General features: G+C 37.9%; 1 protein-coding gene across 1 annotated transcript; it reads left to right on the top strand.

The window, feature by feature from the left end:
* The first annotated feature begins 7,705 nt into the window (after positions 1 to 7,705).
* LOC138437287 (zinc finger protein 85-like) lies at positions 7,706 to 8,575 on the top strand. The gene is given in 1 exon segment (XM_069584328.1): positions 7,706 to 8,575. A coding segment is annotated over 1 exon segment (870 nt).
* Positions 8,576 to 22,336: the final 13,761 nt, after the last annotated feature.

The raw sequence follows: 22,336 nt of genomic DNA, 5'->3' as shown, positions 1-22,336 counted from the left end.
TCCTACAGAAGTTTCCTTAAGTGTGTAATCCAAGTAATCTTGCTGGCACTGAAAATTGAAGTGGACTTACTCACTCTTATAAACTGTTTTTGTTCAAGCCCCAAAATCCATATGTTGAAGCCCTAACTTCCTGTATGGCTATATTTAAAAATGAAGCCTCTAAGAAAGTATTGATAAGTGAGGCTAAATAATGTCCTGAGTGTGGGAACTTTTAAGAAGAGACACCAGAGAACTCTCACCTTCTCTCTCTCCCTCTCTCTCTTTCCCTTTCTCTCTCTTTCTCCTATCCCCCACCCCCCGCTCACCACATACACTGAGGAAAGGACACATGAGGACATATCAAAAAGGTAGCTGTCTATAAGCAAGCCAAAAGGAGAACCTTCACCAGACTTCTCAAGAATTGTGAAAAAATGTCTGTGGTTTTATGTAACCCAGGTTGTGTGTTTTGCTATGCAGCCTAGACAGACTAATACACTCATCTAGTCCAGGCAATTCTGGAAAATCTACAAGCCTAAGGGTCTGTTTCTGATCAAGTCAGGGGATGGAGGAGAGACCAGAGCTGACACTTCTGAGAGCAGCTTGGCTCCAGAGACAAAGAGTAGGAAGAAGCTGTTGAAATATATCACAAACCCAGTTTCTGTCCTGGAGTCACCAATGAACTAATTCACTCTATTGTCATGGGAAAGAATAGGAATAAGAAAAAAAAATATTTAGGGGAAATAAGATGGTATCAGCTCTACCCCCTGACATGACAATGTCCATCCACTCATTCAAACAGAAACCTAGAAACCTGCATTTTTTGAAAATGTATCTCTCCTTTCCTCCTCACAGTCACCATGGCATTTGTCTCCATAATCTATAAAATATGCCCCTCTCTAACCTCACTATCATTTAGCTCTGCTTTCATCACATGTGACCCAGGTCAAGGCCACAACCCCTTATCTAGACAATGCAATCCAAACCCTCTCTCTACCTTTTCAGCACTATGGTCATCATTGCTACAAAAAAAAGCAAACTTCATGATGTCAAGCTCATGCTATTAATAGCTCATTTAATTTCATAAAAAATAATCCAAGCTCCTATATATATCAGTTTTATACACAAAGGTTCCTACATTAATGTATCATTACCCAACAAAAAGGGTTGAGTGCCGGCGATGGAATGAAACACCAACACTGCAGAGTGGTTTAAATCTTTATATTTTAACACTTGCTTCTTCCAGCTGCTTTATTTTATATCTTTTGCACAACCCCCTACAGGGCAAGCTGCCAAGCACTATGATTCAGAGACTATACAGTGCGCAGGAGCAGGGCGAGATAACCTTCACCTTGGCTTATTTACTGCAGCTAAGACTTTGTTTTGGGGAACTTCCTTATCAACTTAGAATCCGTTTTGTCCCAAGGTCTGTTCCTTTTGAGGAATCAGAGAAACATCCTTGTGTGTAAGCAATGTTCTTTTCCCATGGGAACAAACAGGATTTTTAGCTGAACATCTCGTTTGCAAGAATGTTCAGCCCTGGTTGACAGTCTCGTTAGCAAGCACTTTTCAATCTTCCTTAAACCTAGTTCCCTACACTGGGCAGAACATCTCGTTTGCAAGAATGTCCAGCCCTGGTTGAGAGTCTCGTTTGCAAGCACTTCTCAACCTTCTTTATTTATTTATTTATTTATTTTTATAATTTTTAGTTTTCCACCTTCTTTAAACCTAGTTCCCTACACTGGGCAGAACATCTCGTTTGCAAGAATGTTCAGCCCTGGTTGAGAGTCTCGTTTGCAAGCACTTCTCAACCTTCTTTAAACCTAGTTCCCTACACTGGGCAGAACATCTCGTTTGCAAGAATGTCCAGCCCTGGTTGAGAGTCTCGTTTGCAAGCACTTCTCAACCTTCTTTAAACCTAGTTCCCTACACTGGGCAGAACATCTCGTTTGCAAGAATGTCCAGCCCTGGTTGAGAGTCTCATTTGCAAGCACTTCTCAACCTTCTTTAAACCTAGTTCCCTACAGTTGAGGAGGTGAAAAGAGTGAGATGTGCAAGAAGGGAAACCGACAGACTATATCAGGGAACGTTTATGAACATATATCCAAGAGTCTGAAATCTGTATGAAGTGCAACAGGGAAAGAAGGAGGTGGTTATATAAGCTCTCTAGACACACATGATTCCCATAGAGTAAACTGATATGGATGGGACATCCTGATTAAAGTCCAACCTGGGACTTCCCTGGTGGTCCAGTGGTTAAGAACCCACCTTGCAATGCAGGAGACATGTGTTCTATCCATGATCAGGGAACTAAGATCCCACATCTTGCAGAGCAACTAAGCCCACACACCACAACTAGAGAGGCATGCACAGCAACAAAATATCCCACATGATGCAGTGAAGACCCACATGCCACAAGGAAGAACCAAGGTAGCCACATAAGTAAATAAATATTAAAAGAATGCATCCTGCCTGAGGGTCCTTGCCCATCGTGGTGGATCCAGTGCTCTTCCTCTGTCACCAGCCTTCCCAGGCTCCCTCTTCTCGCCCCACGGATGCCTAGCCTCTAAGTTTCCTCACGCTCACCTTTGCCTGGGCTCTTACCTGGCCCTCCACCAAGCTCACATCAGTGGGTTGTTTAACCACTAGAGATCACTGTCCTCAGCACTCCACTGTTGTGTGCCCACCCCACAGTGTCACACTCTATGCCATCATCCCCTCTGTGCCAGCAGAAACCTCACCCTCTGACCACTTCCCTGCTCAAGAAACCACACTGCCTCCCATAACACATGCCTTTTACTGGTCTTTCATTTCCCCATCAGCACTTCTTCAAGTGATTCTCTCCCCTTCCTGGCTCCCAGCAGCAGTCTCCGCTTCTGTTCTGGGTCCTCCTGCCTCTCACATCTACAGCAGTGGGAAGGGTACCACCCTGAGATCCAGGATAAACTTCTTACTAGAATACATGGATTATTGCCCAGGGTCTCAATTTCTCCCACTGTAAAATGACTGGACTAAAAGAATTTGACATTCTCCAATTCTGCTTCAACTCTAACATTTTTTGACTTGGTTTGTATTGACACTTACTTTTACTTACATAGTCTTTTCTTTCTCTACCTTCTGGACCTCTTTTCTATGGTTCTATGATATTCTCTATTTACCTTTAAGCTGAGTCCCCTGGGTCTCTTCTCTCTTTTATCACCACTCTTCCCTATTCATTCATTTTAAGTGCTGCCCACCACCTTGGCTAAATTTTGAAACCTAAAGCATTGCCTTCTCACTGGACCTTAAGTTTTCCTTCTGTAAATATATTAACAACAGGTAAAATGCTTTTTTTGCAAAACAAAAGCCAAGAAATAAACAAGAAAACACTACCACAACTCAGAGGTATATCAGGTAAGCTATAGCTTTGTAAATTATTAATACATGCATATGCTGACCTCACAAGATGTATAAAATCTTTAAGAAGGAACTCAAATAAGACATTGAAAATAAGAGTGGGAAATGGAAGCTGACATTTAGGCTTCCCAGGTCATTTTCATGAGTTGGTTCCCAAGACTTATGTCTATAATAGCCACATGAGTGAGGAGACAATGTCTTGAGATCACCCCCTCCCAAAAGGCAAGTTGTCATGGGACTTTTGGGGGCTTCCCAGGTAGGGCTAGTAGTAAAGAACCCACCTGCCAATGCACAAAACATAAGAGACGTGCTTTTGATCCCTGGGTTGGGAAGATCCCCTGGAGGAGGGCATGGCAACCCAATCCAGTATTCTTCCTTAGAGAATCCCACGGATAGAGGAACCTCAAGGGCTACAGTCTGTAAGGTCACAAAAAGTTGGACACAAATGAAGTAGCTTGGCATGCACACATGCATGGGACTTTTTACTACACCCTCAGTGAAACTGGATTAGGAAAAAAAGAAAATCCACCCATATGAACAGGGAAATAATAAGAAAACATAGCTGCCTTGTGCTCTGCCTAGAAAATTTTTAAATTATTCTTATGAAAGTTCTTAATCACAGGTTTGCTAACATGAGTTTGGCATTGAAAATATCTATTTAATTTTTAATGCCCAATCTAAGAATTTAATATCTTCCCCACCCAGAGATCAAACCCATGTCTCTATGTCTCCTACATTGGCAGGCAGGTGCTTTACCACTAGTGCCACTTGGGAATCCCATATGCCACTATACACTCGCCCAAATCCGCAGAATGCACAGGTGACACTAGAGGTAAGGAACCTGCCTGCCAATACGGGAGATGTAAGAGATGTGGGTTCGACCTCTGGGTTGGGAGGATGCCCTGGAGGAGGGCATGGCAACCCACTCCAGTTTTCTTGCCTGGAGAATCGCATGGACAGAGGAGCCTGGTGGGCTACAGCTCATGGGTATGCAAAGAGGTGGACATGATTGAAGTGACTGAGCATGCACAGAATGCACAAAACCTTTTCTAAACAAGTAATTAAGAAAGAAAATCTATTCTGATCAGCTGATGCTAGACAACAGACTGAATTACTTTGCCATGCTCTCTAAGTAAGATGATAATTTTTTAATTTTCTTATTTCTTTGGATGATATATTACTTCTGGTATTTTTTCAGCTTTTTTAAAAACTGAAGTACAGTTTACATAAAACTGTGTATAAATCACAGGCATATGATACAGTGATTCAGAACTTCTATATGTTATACTCCATTTGTAGTTATTATAAGATATTGGCTATACTCTCTGTGTTGTACAATATATCCTTGTTTGTCAGCCTTTTAAAATAAAAAGTTATTGTCCTTTCTGTTGTGTCTTTTAAATATTAAGTAACTAATAGCTAATTCTTTTAAAGGTTTCAGACTGTTCACTCAGCAAAAGTAAACACAGAACTGAATTCTAGGGATTCATGACCAACACAGTCTTCTTTTTTTCTAATATATGCTGTCCTTGCTTTATGCAATTTCAATATATAAAGGTTTCAGTTACCATGGTTTATTTAAATAATGCCAAATCCCCAACAACATGGCTCAAATTTCAGTTGCCACAATATATTAAATACTAGTAATTGAATAAAGCACAACTTTACTAGTAGCTCTTCATTCTATGAAAGACAGTGGAAACAATAAATGTGCAATCAGTAACCAATGCCATCAATGATCAATCACAACACTTCTTTCAAAGCTCGTCAGTGACTATTAATTCCATGCACAGATAGCAAATTGTGTACAGCTGGCGCTTGAATAATGTGATTTGAGCTACATGAGTCCACTTAGAGGTGACTCTTTTTTTTTTTCACTTAATACAGTCTACAGTACTACATGACCAGAGGTCAGTTGAATCTGCACGTGTAGAACTGTGATTTGGGAGGGCCAACTGGGAAGTTATACATGGATTTTCAACTGCTTAAAGAGTTGGTCCCCTAACTCCAGATTGTTTCAGAGTCAGTTGTACCTACATTATTTCCTTGTATTCCAATAATAAATCCATGTGACATTTATATGGACAAAAATAGAAAAAAGAAATCAGCCAACATAGATGAAAATGAAAATGCCAGAAGTGAGATTTGAATTGAATCTAAATGAAGCCATAGGAGATATAGCAGACCTGGGGAATGTTGATACCACCACTGGATGAGAAATTATAGATATGAGCCTAAAGGAACTTAGTGAAGGCAAACTTATGAACATCAATGAGGAAAATAACAGTGTGAAAAGGACGAAGGTGTCCCAGATTAAGTGATGCCTACAGAAAATTTCACATTTGAGGAACCCTCAATGTATCAAAAAGTCAGTGTTAATTGGAAACTGATCCATTCTTAGAAGGAATTATGAAAGTTCACCAAGGCCTAGAAAAGATATTCCATATCTATAAGTGATATGAGGAGAGTAAGGCAAGCATGGCTAAAATTGCTATAGATAAATATTTACAAGAAAATAAAACATTTAAATTCTGGGCATTTCTACCGCTTTCAGTGCTGCTGCTGTTGCTCACTCATTCAGTCACGTCCAGGTCTTTGAAACCCCATGGGCTGCAGCATGTCAGGCTTTCCCGTCCTTCACTATATCCCCGAGTTTGCTCAGACTCATGCTCACTGAGTTGGTGATGCCATCCAACCAGCTCATCCTCTGCTGCCTTCTCCTTTTCCCTTCAGTCTTGATGAGCATCAGGGTCTTTTTCACCTGAGTTGGCTCTTATCACGTGGCCAAAGTACTGGAGCTTCAGCTTTGGCATCAGTGCTTCCAATGAATATTCAGGGTTGATTTCCTTTAGGATTGACTTTTGACTTCAAATCAAAAAGGATTTCCTTTTGATCTCCTTGTTGTCCACGGGACTCTCAAGAGTCTCCTCCAGCACCACAGTCTCTTTTCAGTGTTTTCACTATTTTTCTCTGTTTCAGTGTTTTCAGTGACAATGTGCTAAAGTAATACTAGTGTTACTATTTTTTTCAACTTCTCTATACAGTTGACCCTTGAACACCATGGTTTTAAACTATGTGAGTCTGCTTTTACATGTATTCTTATCAATAAATATGTACTACAGCACTACACACTCCACAGATACAGAGGGCCAGCCTCTGCATAGTTTACACAGATTTCATGACCTCAACCCCCACATTGTTCAAGGATCAACTGTGTATCTATAACCAACAATAGGAAAATTTTGAATGCTTTGACAAAAAATTTTAAAGATGATAGAATGATCCTAATTTTCCCATTGATAATTTAAGTCTTTTTGCTTGGTTTCACCTTGCCATGATCATTTTTTAGAGTCCCACACTATCATGCAAAGAAAAAACTGATTTTACATTGTAAGATTTAGACTCAATATTTTATAATTATATTATAAACTATATAATTTTACACAAATTATATATTTTGTATATAATTTTTATATATTACATATGAATTATATGTATATAAATTTATATTATAATTTATTAATATTCATAATATCTTCTTTTGGACATATCATTTTATTTTTTCTTTAAAGAATGCCTTAATCCCCTGAAGTTTGGGAGGAATTAAGTGCATTGGATTAGGAATATAATATCATTCTCTTTATGGTATCAATTTACTGAATATAAAGCCAAACAACTACTAAATCCATCAATTTAAAGGATATTTTTAGAAGTATACATTTGGCCTGTTTTCTAAAAACCCATAATTTTATCAATATCTTCAAAATTTCCAAAGAAGTATTGAAGATGACCACAAATTGCATTCTTAATCCTATGATGACATTAGCACCTCATCTTGTATTTAACAATTATTTTCATTTTATATTTATTTATATTTTCAATACATTCAAGTGCCGTTTTAGAAACTGAAAAGTGATAGTACCATTCTTGTATGATATTTTTAAGACTATTTAAAAATAAGCTTTTACTAGAGAGCCTGGGTCTGGTAGCCCAGTTGGCAGGTCCATTATTGTCTCTCATGAATTGTTCTGCAGTCTGCTCTCTATAACACAAGAAGAAAGGAGAAGAACTCGCAGGGGTGGTCTGCAACGAGCGTGCAGGAAAGGTATTTTCTCAACATGTAGTTATGAGTTTGCAACATAATATCCCCAGAGAAGACACAGAGCAGGAAGAAGAAGAGGAGGAAATGGCAGCTTCTCAGGTCACCTTTCTGGAGAAAATGAGGGATCCTCAGGATGTAAGGGGAATAGAGACAACAGCAATACACCCAGATTTGGCGTCCTTTCGCCCAACTGTGAGCCGATAGTCCTCGATTTCCTCAGTTTTGCAAGGCATGGCGACCATGCGTGGAGATTGCAAGGGGAACAGCAGGAGAGAATTACTTGGAGCACTCCGGAAAGTTTCTGATCCGTCTTCAGATCTTACTCGACAGCAGAGGATTCAGAATCCACGGAAAGAGAACAAGTGTGATATATGTGGGAAAGTCTTGACTTACTCATCCAATCTACCGAGACATAGGAAAATCCATTCAGGAAGGAAACCTTTCAAATGTACAGAGTGTGGTAAAGGCTTTATGCGTGGCACTGATCTTACCCAACATCAACGAATCCATACTGGCCAGAAACCTTATAAATGTAAGGTATGTGACAAAGCCTTTAACTGTAGCTCAAGTCTTACTAGACATCAGCGAGTTCACACTGAAGAGAAGCCTTATAAATGTACACAGTGTGGCAAAGCCTTTAAACAGAACTCAAGTCTTAATCATCATCAGCGACTTCATACTGGGAAGTCCGACCAATTTAACAAATGCAGTGAAGTCCTTACTTGCTGTTCAAGTCTTACTGAACATCAGTTAATTCATTCTAGAGAAAAGCCTTATAAATGTAAGGATTGTGGCAAAAGATTTATCAAAATTACGAGCCTTATTCCACATCGCCAAATCCATACTGGAGAGAAACCTTATAAATGTAAGGAATGTGGCAAAGCCTTTACCCAAAGTTCAAGCCTTACTCAACATGAGCGAATTCATACTGGAGAGAAACCTTATACATGTAAAGAATGTGGCAAAGCCTTTCGTCAGAGCTCAAGTTTTCATAAACATCAGAGAATTCATACTGAAAAGAAACCTTACAAATGAAAGGAATGTAGTTAAGGCTTTAATCAGAGTGGTCATCTCACTAGACAATTTGAGAGTACACCCTAGTAATGAAACAAGTGATGGAAGAGATTTGTCCTAAATATACACCAGAAAACATGAGAGCTTATACAAGAAACACATGGGAATGATGTAATAAATATGTAGAAAAGTATTTAATCAAAACTCAAATCTAAGTAAATATCAGAGACGGCTTACTAGGAAGCATTTCATCAATCCTGTTTTCTGAAGTTACTCTGAAGGAGAATTACTGCAGAGAGTAATCTGTAGTTAAAACATGTAGAAAATTGATATGTTAGTATGGATCATGAGATGAACGGTTGGTGTTTAAGAAGTTGCAGTTATTAGCACTGTATCCTTGTTTAGACTGACATGATTTGAGATTATTTGAAAACCAAAATGAATGTAATTCAACTCTCAAATACTCCATGCTAGGCTTTGTTTCTAGTATGTATTCAAACTTTTTCTGATGGTTGCTACCTCAAAGATGAGAGAAGACCTTCTATATTGTGTTGGAACCATTTATATCTAATCTCCATTAGAAGATTAAAGACACAGTAATGTAAAATGTACAATGAACATCTAAATGGAGATGTTTGTCACTGATGTCAAATATCCCTGTAGGTCACATCATGTAAGTGACGATGGACTCTTCCACGTATTAAAGTAAGACAGAGGTTTGTTCCAAATTTTCAGTAGTTATATCACTTGATTTGTAAGAACTCAGTGATGGTTAACTAAAATATTGACATATTTATAATATCAACAGAAATCATGGATATTAGTTGACAACATTGAAATAAAAACATCTTCTGTGATAACCTAGAAATGTATGGGAAACCCTTCCTGAAAAAATCATATAATTAGGGTTTGTCAATTTACTAAGTGATTCCTAGCCTCTGTTTTGTAAACCATAGAAATCACAATTCTCAGGTCATTGTATCAGAAAAACAAATATCTTTCTCTACGCTTATAATTTGTATTTTAATCAAGGATCACACAGTGGGTTTTAAAAGGTTTTATTTCAACTGTGTGTTAAATATGCTAATTAATAAAAGTGAATAGTTTTTAGTAAAAAAAATAATAATAATAATAAAAATAAGCTTTTACTATATCTTTTGCTATTAAAATTTTAAAATTATTGTGCACAGGTCAAAGTATATAGAATGCCATCAAAAGTTTTTTAAGTATTTTAAGATGCTTGTCAATTATATTTTCCACACAGGGTGATACTATCATATACCTGATGTTTCAAATCATTTTTGTCTGTATTCAGCTTTTGTAGCTATGTATGATTTATATAATTCCTTCCCAATCATCTCATGTACTAAGCTAGCTATTCAACACACACACACACACACACACACACACACACACAAAAGTTTTATGTGTTTATAAATACATAAATCTAATAATTATGTTTTACCTGGCTCATATCTGAGATGATATCATTAAATCTTAGTGGAAAATATTTAGCATTTCTTATCTTATTTAAAATTGCTTGATTCGGCCTTCCCTTGTGCTCCAGTGGTTAAGACTCTGTGCTCCCAATGCAAGGGGCCTGGGTTCAATCCCTGGTCAGAGAACTAGGTCCCACATGCCATAACTAAGACTTGGTACAGCCAAATAAATAAATATTTTAAAAATTTAAAAATTGCTTGATCTATAACATCTACCATAATTTTAATTAATGGTTTCCTATTTCATCCCCTAAATAATGTGTTACTATATTATTTGTTGTAAATGTTAGTCTTCTGCATAAATGTTCTATCATACTGATAGTGTTGGCATAATTTACATAATATCTGCCAAATGAAGAGAATGCTAATACATTTTCTTGGATGGTGCTCTGAATGCTTGATTTTGTCCTATCAAGCATTCAATCGTGCATATGATAAATTCATTTATAGCATGTCGATATTTTCAAAATAGTCATAGTCCCATAGCACTTATAGTTTCATAATTGATCATATTTCATTTTGAATGTTTATTATGTATTCAAACATTGTTAAGGAGTTTTAGCTTCCTTTGGCTATTAACATGATAACTCTGTTGATCATCTACTCATTTCCTTTATTAGATAATTTTTTCATCATAAAAAGATTTTCAGTATAAATTTTAAAATAATAATAAAGCAATATATATAGGATTTTAGAAAACAGAATCTAGTTATTTTTTACCAATTGAAAAAATTATGTCAATTGATGTTTCAGAACTTCCTATCTTTTCTCTCTCTCTCTCTCTCTATATATATATATATACTGACTATACTCACTGTAGTCACTATGCTGAGTGGTGAACACCACTAAGCCTTAAAAAGGAATGAAATAATGCCATTTGCAGCAACATGGAAGGAACTAGAGATTGCCATACTAAGTAAAGTAAGTCATAAAAAAAGAAAATCAAACATCATATGATATCACTTACATGTGGAATCTAAAAATGACTGAAATGAATGTATCTGCAAAGCAGAAACAGAATCATGGACATAGAGAACAAACTGTAGCTGCCAAGGTGGAGAGATGGAGTGGGAGGTTGGAGTTAGCAGATGTAAGCTTTTATTTAGGGAGTGCTCCATTCTCTATATAAAATGAGGTCCTGCTATATAGCCCAGAGACCTATATTCAATATCTTATAATAAATATTTTTAATATTTCATATATATGTATAACTGAATCACTTTTTGTACCACAATAATTAACACAACATTGTAAATCAACTATACTTCAATTTAAAAAAGGAGGAAGAATTTATTTTATTTTTTAAAAAGCATCCTATCTTTTCTTAATCTTTTTACTGAGCATTCAAAAATGTACCAAATCATACAGTTCATTGATATATCACAAATAGAACACATCTATATTATGGAATTAGAATATCATTGGTACCTAGGAAGACTCCATATGTCACTTCTTACTGCATCTCTCATTCCTAAACATAACCACTATTTTGATTTTAACATCATAATTAGTTTTTCTATCCCACTGTAGTATTTTCTGCCTAAAGAATATGCTTCAACATTTCCTTTTCTGATAACAAATTGCTTCAGTTTGCTCTTGTCTAAAAATAAGAACAGTATTTACCTTTGGTTTGATGGATAGTCTCATTGACTACAGAATCCTAGATTTTCAATTTCATTGTCTTAGAACTCTGAAAACAGTATTGCATGCAGTTCTGGCCTCCATTGTTTTCTTTGAGAAGTCAAATGCTAGTTTAGTAATAGAAAACCATTCTCTAGTCTCTGGCTATTTTTAAAATATTTTCTTTGCTTTTGGTTTTCAGCAATGGCACCCCACTCCAGTACTCTTGCCTGGAAAATCCCATGGGCAGAGGAGCCTGGTAGGCTGCGGTCAATGGGGTCGCTGGGAGTCGGACACGGTTGAGCGACTTCACTTTCACTTTTCACTTTCATGCAGTGGAGAAAGGAAATGACAACCTACTCCAGTGTTCTTGCCTGGGGAATCCCAGAGATGGGGAGCCTGGTGGGCTGCCGCACAGAGTTGGACACAACTGAAGCGACTTAGCAGCAGCAGCAGTTTTACTGTGATGTACGTGGTATGATTATACACAGGAGGTGATGAATAGATTCATAGATTAGATCTGGTAGACGAGTGCCTAAAGAAGTTTGGATGGAACTTTGTAACACTGTACAGAGGCAGAGACCGAAACCATCCCAAATAAAAAGAAATGCAAAAAGGCAAAGTGGTTGTCTGAGGAGGCTTTACAAATACCTGAGGAAAGAAGAGAAGTGAAAGGCAAGGGATACAGGGAAAGACATACTCAACTGAATGCAGAGTTCCAGAGAATAGCAAGCAGAGAGAGATAAGAAGGCCTTCTTAAATGATCAATGCAAAAATTAGAGAAAAACAATAGAATGAGAAAGATTAGAGATCTCTTCAAGAAAATTGGAGGTAACAAGGGAATATTTCATGCAAGGATCAGCATGATAAAGTACAGAAATGATAAGGATCTAACCGAAGCAGAAGACATTAAGAAACAGTGAGAAGAATACACAGAAAAACTATACAAAAAAGACCTTGATGATCCAGATAACCATGATGGTGTGATCACTCATCTACAGCCAGACATCCTGGAATGTGAAGTCAAGTGGGCCTTAGGAAGCATCACTACGAACAAAGCTAGTGGAGGTGATGGAATTCCAGCTGAGTTATTTCAAATCCTAAAAGATGATGCTGTCAAAGGGCTGCACTCAATATGCCAGCAAATTTGGAAAACTCAGCAGTATCTACATGACTGGAAAATGTCAGTTTTCATTCCAGTCCCAAAGAAAGGCAATGCCAAAAAAAGCTGTATGCAGATCAAGAAGAAACAGTTAGAACTCGATATGGAACAATGGACTGGTCCAAAATTGGGAAAGGAGAGTGAAAAGGCTATATATTGTCACCCTGTCACCCTGTATATTGTTAATGTCTATGTAGAGTACATTATGCAAAATGCCAGGCTGGATGAATCACAAGTTGGAATCCAAGATTTCCAGGTGAAATGTCAACAGCCTCAGATATGTAGATGATACCACTCCAATGGCTTAAAATGAAGAGGAACTAAGGAGTCTCTAGATGAAAGGGAAAGAGGAGAGTGAGAAAGCTGGCTTAAAATTCAGCTTTCAAAATATTAAGATCATGGCATCTGGACCTATCTCTTCATGGCAAATAGAAGGGAGAAAAGTGGAAGCAGTGACAGATTTTATTTCCTTAGACTCCAGATCACTGCAGACAGTGAGTACAGCCATGAAACTAAGAAACACTTGCTCCTTGAAAGGAAAACTATAACAAATCTGGACAGTGTGTTGAAAAGAAACATTACTCTGCCAACAAAGGTCCATATGGTCAGTCCATATGATTTTTCCAGTAGTCATGTACAGATGTGAGAGTTGGACCATAAAGAAGACTGAGTGCTGAAGAATTGATGCTTTCAAATTGTGGTGCTGGACAAGACTTGTCAGAGTTCCTTGGACTGCCAGGAGGTCAAAAACTGTTAATCCTAAAGAAAATCAGCCTTGAGTATTCATTGGAAGGACTGATGCTGAAGTTGAAGCTCTAACACCTTGGCTACCTGATGAGAAGAGTCAACTCATTGGTAAAGACCCGAAGGCCATTAAAGATTGAGTGCAGGAGTAGACGGGGGTGACACAGAATAAGATGGTTGGATAGCATCATTGACTCAACACGAACTCCAGGAGCTAGTGGAAGACAGAGGAGCCTAAACTACTACAGTCCATGGGGTCGCAAACAGTTGGATATGACTTGCTGACTGAACAACACTTGTTATGACATTTTTGTTGTTGTTGTTCATTTTCTCCTTCTTCATTGAAATTCTTGATCCCATTTTTCTATTTTGGGGCGGTCTCAACCATTATTTCATCTCTACCGTTTTCTCCATCTCTTCAGTCACTTTGTGACCAGCTATGCATATTTTGACCTTTATATGGTATTTCCTCAGCTGCATACTTTGTCTTTTCTGTATTTTCTACCCTTTGTTCCTTCAAAATTCATTCTAGACATATTCTTCTAATCTATCTTCCAGTTCAGTAATTCCATCTTTAGTGAGGTCTTATCTGGTATTATATTCATCCATTTTTTAGCTACTATCATTTCATTTTTCTGTTACAGAATTTTCATTTGCTTCTCTCTATATAACTTCCAATTAGCGGCCAAATCTCTCAATCTTGTTTTTACCTTCTTGAGTGTGTTAATCCTACTCATTTTAAAGTCTGGGCATGATTACTTCATTATCTAGGTTGCTAGTAAACCTGTATCTGTTGTCTGTATTGTTCTAAAGAAAAAGTATTCATTTTGCTGTGTCTCTATATTTCTCAGTATTTGGGTTTTGTTTCTGTTTTATTTTTTTAATATATATTTATTTATTTAAATTGGAGGTTAATTACTTTACAATATTGTATTGGTTTTGCCATACATCAACATGAAACCACCACAGGTATACACGTGTTCCCCATCCTGAACCCCCCTACCTCCTCCCTCCCCGTAATATCCCTCTGGGTCGTCTCAGTGCACCAGCCCCAAGCATCCAGTATAATGCATCAAACCTGGACTGGCGGTTCATTTCATATATGATATTATACTTGTTTTTGTTTTAAATTTTTTTTTCTTTTTTTTTAAATTGAAGAATATGAAGGATAGCATGCTTAATCCATTAGCCTCTACATTAAATTTGGACTTTTATCACTTACATTTCAATAGATTGGTGCCTTTAACCATTTTCCTGCTTTTTGTGCTATTCTTATCATATACTAATCTTTTGCAAATGTTGGACATACAATTATTAATCTTATTTTGGTATTCAGTATTTTTTAATATGCATCTACAGATTTATTATTGCCAAGGTTCTTTGTTTTTCTGTGGTTTCTTGCTTTCACTTCTGATGCTATCTTTCAGTCTCAGGGACTTTAGTATTTCCTGTATTGTCTACTTGCATTCATACTTTGTTTGAAAATATCTTTATTTTAACTTCATTTTTAAACAATATTTTTGTTTGGATAAATTCTGGATTGGCAGTATTGTTTTCTCCATACCAACAGATGTTTCACTTGGTTTGGCTTCCACAGTTACTGTTTAAGTCAGCTGTAATTTCACTAGTTTCCTTTACATAAAGGTACTTCATGCATACTAGTCAAGTAGACTCTATCTTCGATATCTCTCACGTACTGCTCTGTTCGCTTTTTTACTCTGTATGTTAGTTTGGATATTTTACTACTCTAGTTCACTAAGCTAGTCTTCTGAGTGTTCAATTTCATGGCAAGGCCATCAGTGACCTCTTAAATAGTGTATTTTTTCAATTTTACAACAAAATTGGCAAAACTACATACAGCCCATGGGCCACATACAACCCATGACCTATTTTTATATAATTTTTATTCTTACTTTATTTTGCTTTACAATACTGTATTGGTTTTGCCATACTTTGACATGAATCCGCCATGGGTGTACATGAGTTTACAATCCTGAACCACCCCTCCCACATCCCACCCCATGTCATCTCTCTGGATCTTCCCCGTGAACCAGCCCTAAGCATCCTGTATCCTGTATCGAACATAGACTGGAAATTCATTTCTTACATGATAGTCTACATGTTTCAATGCCATTCTCCCAAATCATCCCACACTCTCCCTTTCCCACAGAGTCTAAAATTCCGTTCTATACATGTGTCTCTTTTGCTGTCTCACATAGAGGGTTATCATTACCATCTTTCTAAATTCCATATATATATGTGTTAGTATACTGTATTGGTGTTTTTCTTTCTGGATTACCTCACTCTGTATAATAGGCTCCAGTTTCATCCACCTCATTAGAACTGATTCAAATGCATTCTTTTTAATGGCTGAGTAATACTCCATTGTGTATATGTACCACAGCTATCTTATCCATTCATCTGCTGATGGACATCTAAGTTGTTTCCATATCCTGGCTATTATAAACAGTGCTGCGATGAACATTGGGGTGCACGTGTGCCTTTCAATTCTGGTTTCCTCGGTGTGTATGCCCAGCAGTGGGATTGCTGGGTCATAAGGCAGTTCTATTTGCAATTTTTTAAGGAATCTCCACACTGTTCTTCATAGTGGCTGTACTAGTTTGCATTCCCACCAACAGTGTAAGAGGGTTCCCTTTCCTCCACACCCTCTCCAGCATTTATTGCTTGTAGTCTTTTGGATCGCAGCCATTCTGACTGGTGTGAAATGGTACTTCATTGTGATTTTGATTTGCATTTCTCTGATAATGAGTGATGTTGAGCATCTTTTCATGTGTTTGTTAGCCATCTGTATGTCTTCTTTGGAGAAATGTCTATTTAGTTCTTTGGCTCATTTTTTGATTGGGTCGTTTATTTTTCTGGACTTGAGCTGCATAAGTTGCTTGTATATTTTTGAGATTAGCTGTTTGTCAGTTGCTTCATTTGCTACTATTTTCTCCCATTCCAAAGGCTGTCTTTTCACCTTGCTTATAGTTTCCTTTGTTGTGCAGAAGCTTTTAAGTTTAATTAGATCTCATTTGTTTATTTTTGCTTTTATTTCCAGAATTCTGGGAGGTGGATCATAGAGGATCCTGCTGTGATTTATGTCAGAGAGTGTTTTGCCTATGTTCTCCTCTAGGAGTTTTATAGTTTCTGGTCTTACATTTAGATCTTTAATCCATTTTGAGTTTATTTTTGTGTATGGTGTTAGAAAGTGTTCTAGTTTCATTCTTTTACAAGTGGTTGACCAGTTTTCCCAGCACCACTTGTTAAAGAGATTGTCTTTAATCCATTGTATATTCTTACCGCCTTTGTCAAAGATAAGGTGTCTATAGGTGTGTGGATTTATCTCTGGGCTTTCTATTTTGTTCCACTGATCTATATGTCTGTCTTGTGCCAGTACCATACTGTCTTGATGACTGTGGCTTTGTGGTAGAGCCTGAAGTCAGGCAGGTTGCTTCCTCCAGTTCCATTCTTCTTTCTCAAGAATGCTTTGGCTATTCAAGGTTTTTGTATTTCCATTCACATTGTGAAATTATTTGTTCTAGCTCTGTGAAAAATACCGCTGGTAGCTTGATAGAGATTGCATTGAATCTGTATATTGCTTTGGGTACCATACTCATTTTCACTATATTGATTCTTCCGATCCATGACCATGGTATATTTCTCCATCTATTAGTGTTCTCTTTGATTTTTTTCATCAGTGTTTTATAATTTTGTATATATAGGTCTTTAGTTTCTTTAGCTAGGTGTATTCCTAAGTATTTTATTTCTTAAAATAGCCCATATCTAACAATCTCTGGTTTCTTTAACAGATTCTTTGCCTCAGCCATTCATACAGAGGCAACCTAATTGAAGGCCATTGTTCATAGAATCTCATGCACATTTTGTTAAGATTTGCCTTGTGGCCTGTGTTTTCAACACTGACTTTTTGAGGTCTGTGTGTTTATTTAAGACTTAGCATGTAAATCTCTACTTCCATAGAAATGCACCCTTGCTCTAGCAGATGCTGTGGAGCCACCAGTGTACCCCCTTCAAGATAAGCATGCATGTTTTCTCAGTCTCAAAGAGTGTCGGCTGCTGACAGCTCACAGACATGTTCCACTCCAGAAACTGCCTTTACTGGAAGAGGTGGTTTGGCCAAGGGAACATCCCTTCCTTGTAAAAAGCACATGTCAAATATGTGAGTAAAAAGTACGTCACATTACCTAGCTTTAGGAAGTCTCTGAAGGGTCCTCCTAGCTCCAGAAGTCTCTGTGAGTTTAATTAGATCCTCTACTGAATCTGCAGCACAGTTCAGCCTCACCCTCTCCTCAGTCCTGCTGTTGCTGAGAGCACCCCCAGCAAGCCTCCTGCACACACCTGAGTGTGTTTCACTAGAAACTGACCTAGGACACTCATCTGTATGAAAAATAGCCACTTGGACAAAACCATCCTAAGTAGCAGCAACCTAGCACAGTAAGCCTCAAGTGGACACTAGAAGGAAAGTCCTTCTACAGCCTGTCCAGGCCACAACAATAAAAAGGCTACACAGCATACAAAAATCTCTATGTTGGGAATGGATAAAGAAAAGGTGAAAGTGAAGTCGTTCAGTTGTGTCTGACTCTTTACGACTCCATGGACTATAGCCTACCAGGCTCCTCTGTCCGTGGGATTTTCCAGGCAATAGTATTGGAATTGATTGCCATTTCCTTCTCCAGGGGATCTTCCCAAACCAGGGATCGAACCTGGATCTCCCACATTGCAGACAGCTGCTTTACCATCTGAGCCACCAGCGAAGTCTTGTAGCCCATATGTAGAGTGGAATACTGCTCAACCATTAAAAAAAAAAAAAAAAAAGAGCAAAATAATGTAATTTGTAGCAGCAGGGATGGACCCGAGACTGTCATACTGAGTGAAATGTAGACAGAGACAGCATACGATGTTGCTTGTATATGAAATCTAAAAAAATGGTAAAAATGAACATATTTCCAAGATGCAAATAGAGTCACAGATGTAGAAAACAAACATTGTCACCAAGTGAAAGGGGAAGGAATAATCTGGGAGATTGGGATTGACATATACATATTGCTAAGAATACACAGAAAAACTGTACAAAAAAGATCTTCATGACCAAGATAATCATGATGGTGTGATCACTCACCTAGAGCCAGACATCCTGGAGTGTGAAGTCAAGTGGGCCTTAGAAAGCATCACTACGCACAAAGCTGGTGGAGGGGATGGAATTCCAATTGAGCTATTTCAAATCCTGAAAGATGATTTTGTGAAAGTGTTGCACTCAATATGCCAGCAAATTTGGAAAACTCAGCAGTGGCCACAGGGCTGGAAAAGGTCAGTTTTCATTCCACTCCCAAAGATAGGCAATGCCAAAGAATGCTCAAACTACCACACAAATGCACTCATCTCACACACTAGTAAAGTAATGCTCTAAATTCTCCAAGCCAGGTTTCAGCAATACATGAACCGTTAACTTCCAGATGTTCAAGCTGGTTTTAGAAAAGGCAGAGGAACCAGAGATCAAATTGCCAATATCTGCTGGATCATGGAAGAAGCAAGAGAATTCCAAAAAACATCTTTTTCTGCTTTATTGACTTTGCCAAAGCCTTTGACTGTGTGGATCACAATAAACTGTGGAAAATTCTGAGATGGGAATACCAGACCACCTGATCTGCCTCTTGAGAAACCTGTATGCTGGTCAGGAAACAACAGTTAGAGCTAGACATGGAACAAGAGAGTGGTTCCAAATAAGAAAAGGAGTATGTCAAGGCTGTATATTGTCACCCTGCTTATTTAACTTATATGCAGAGTATATCATGAGAAACGCTGAACTGGAAGAAACACAAGCTGGAATCAAGATAGCCAGAAGAAATCTCAATTACCTCAGATATGCAGATGACACCACCCTTATGGGAGAAAGTGAAGAGGAACTAAAAAGCCTCTTGATGAAAGTGAAAGAGGAGAGCAAAAAATTTGGCTTAAAGCTCAACATTCAGAAAACGAAAATCATGGCATCTGGCTCCATCACTTCATGGGAAATAGATGGGGAAACAGTGGAAACAGTGTCAAACTTTATTTTGGGGGGCTCCAAAATCACTGCAGATAGTGACTGCAGCCATGAAATTAAAAGACGCTTACTCTTTGGAAGGAAAGTTATGAACTATCTAGATAGCATATTCAAAAGCAGAGACATTACTTTGCCAACAAAGTCCGTCTAGTCAAGGCTATGGTTTTTCTAGTGGTCACGTATGGATGTGACAGTTGCACTGTGAAGAAAGCTGAGAGTCAAAGAATTGATGCTTTTGAAGGAGGGAATGATGCTAAAGCTGAAACTCCACTACTTTGGCCACCTTACGTGAAGAGTTGACTCATTGGAAAAGACTCTGATGCTGAGAGGGATTTGGGGCAGGAGGAGAAGGGCACGACAGGGGATGAGATGGCTGGATAGCATCACCAACTCGATGGACGTGAGTTTGAGTGAACTCAGGGAGTTGGTTATGGACAGGGAGGCCTGGCGTGCTGCAATACATGGGGTGCAAAGAGTCAGACACGACTGAGCAACTGAACTGAACTGACATATAAAATAGATAATTTGAATCTACTAAATAGCACAGGAATATACTCAATACTCTATAATGACCTATATGGGAAAAGAATCTAAAAGAGTTGACTATATGTATACATAGAACTGACTCATCTTGTGATACACCTGAAACTAACACCACATTGTAATCAACTATACTACAATAAGTTTTTTAATTAAAAATTTCTTTAAAACCCGCCACATGAGCCACTGCATACTACCAAGATCAAAACCTCATGTTGTCATTCCCTAATTACTAAATCTAAATGTTTCTCATACATTAATTTGCTCCCCATTTCTGTAGTGATTTTTTCCTCCATGCTCATCTTCTAACAAAGTCCTGAGTAACCTTCATTAATTCTCTTCGGAATTAAACTTATTATCCTAAACCGTGGATATCCATTAACCATCCATTTTATTTAAAATGAGAGAAACTGTGTGCTTAAATGTTATTCCAACTTTGTTTATAAGTTACAGACTTTTCTTGTTTTTAAGTTGCAGCTCTTCTCTGAGTTTGACACAGAGAAAGTTCCTTTTTCTATTTTGGATTTATCTCAGTGAGATGAATTATGAAATATTTCCCTCTACCACTTTCCCAGAAGTTCATGCTGATATCTAACAGGTTCCTTTTCATATATATTTTGGAATGACTAGTTGCATTTTCACCTTTGCCTTGGAAAATATATAGAAAAAATAAAATGAGATACAGGTAACATAGATGTTATTGTGAAAAAATTAATTTACCCTTAGCAAAAATTTTTTAATCATGGTTATCAACCTTTTTTTTTTTTTTTAGGCAGACAAAGTCTTGTTTTATTGAATGAGTGATCTACATAATTGTCAAGGCCAGTGTGTACAGACAAGAAGGGTAGAACCTATTTCTTGGTCTCTTCCTCCTTGGACAGAACGTTGATGATTTCCTCCTTCTTGACCTGGAGCCCCTCTTCAAAGACCTTTCTGCTTCTCTAGCTGTAGATCTGAAAGTCCTAAGCCTGGTGGGCCTGAAGCTTCTTACAAGCATTGTCCACCTTTGGCTTATGGATATGTTCTGTGAAAACACACTTGATTTTAAATATATTACCCGTCACTTTCAGGTAAAGGCTGTGATACATATGGCAGTCATTATTTTTAGATTTGTGGTATTTTCTGAGTAGTCTGTGTGCAATTCTCATCCTTCACATCCTCTTCATCTAGGTTACCTTATTCAGTATTGGATACCCTTTCACATACCTAAGCACATATACCTACCCTTTCAGCAGCCCAAGGTGTTTTATCCAGCTTCAAGCCCAAAAATGAACAGTGACAGTGACAGACTTCTAGATAGCCAGACCATCTAGGATCAGCTTCGGGATCTGCTGATGGGAGTTGGCATTGGATATTTCGTTAGTCTCAATGGGGGTCCAACCAGCTCTGTTTCTTGCACTGGAACACACTGAAGCCTGAGCATGATCATGGCTCTAGCCACAGTGGCAAAAGAAAAGCCAAAGTTTTCATTGATATTCAGGCAACATCCTAGATCAGTTAGGATCAAGTTGGACTGTAAGTGACAGAAAATTCAGATTAACAAAATCTTTAAAAACATGCAGTTATATTTCTTGTGAAAAGACTAGAAGCAGGCAATTCAGTGTTGTTATGACATTTCATTGTGTGGGGAACTAGGTTCCAGTTTCCTGTTTTGTTTGGGGGGCATGGGGTTTTGCTTTTTTGTTTTCTTTAGGTCTTTACCATGCTTGGTTCTCATTCCAAAGGTCATCCTATTCTCTGAAATGATTCAAGAGTTTCTTTCATCAAATTCTCCTTTTAGTTAGCATAAGGAAAAAGGAATACGCCAAAGATACTCATCCCACACTGCCTCAGTTCCACTTTGCGGTAGCTGTACACTATGTTGAACAGACCCCAGGCACATGACCACAGCCAGCTAAAAGGTTGCCTAAGAGGTACAGTCTTATTCTGCTGGCTATAATTGGGAGGTGATTTATTCTAGAGGAAGTACAAAATAGATTCTTGGAGATAATCACTAGTCTCTTCCATATAACCCCATTTGGCAGTATCTATCTATTTAGGTACTAAATGTGTAGTTAGTAACTTAAATAGGCCATCTGGGAATATCACTGTTCAAAAACCGTGGATGTTTGTCTCAGGACAATTTATACCCAAATTCGGGCTCATACTCACTTTAAATATTTCTCTTTCTAAAGTCTTTCGCATTGTCTATCAAGTGCAATTTGTTACATATTAGAGTTGAA

The sequence above is a fragment of the Ovis canadensis genome, chromosome 1 (genome assembly GCF_042477335.2).
Source record: "Ovis canadensis isolate MfBH-ARS-UI-01 breed Bighorn chromosome 1, ARS-UI_OviCan_v2, whole genome shotgun sequence".
Classification (NCBI taxonomy): Eukaryota; Metazoa; Chordata; class Mammalia; order Artiodactyla; family Bovidae; genus Ovis; species Ovis canadensis.
This window is presented reverse-complemented; position numbering and strand designations above follow the sequence as displayed.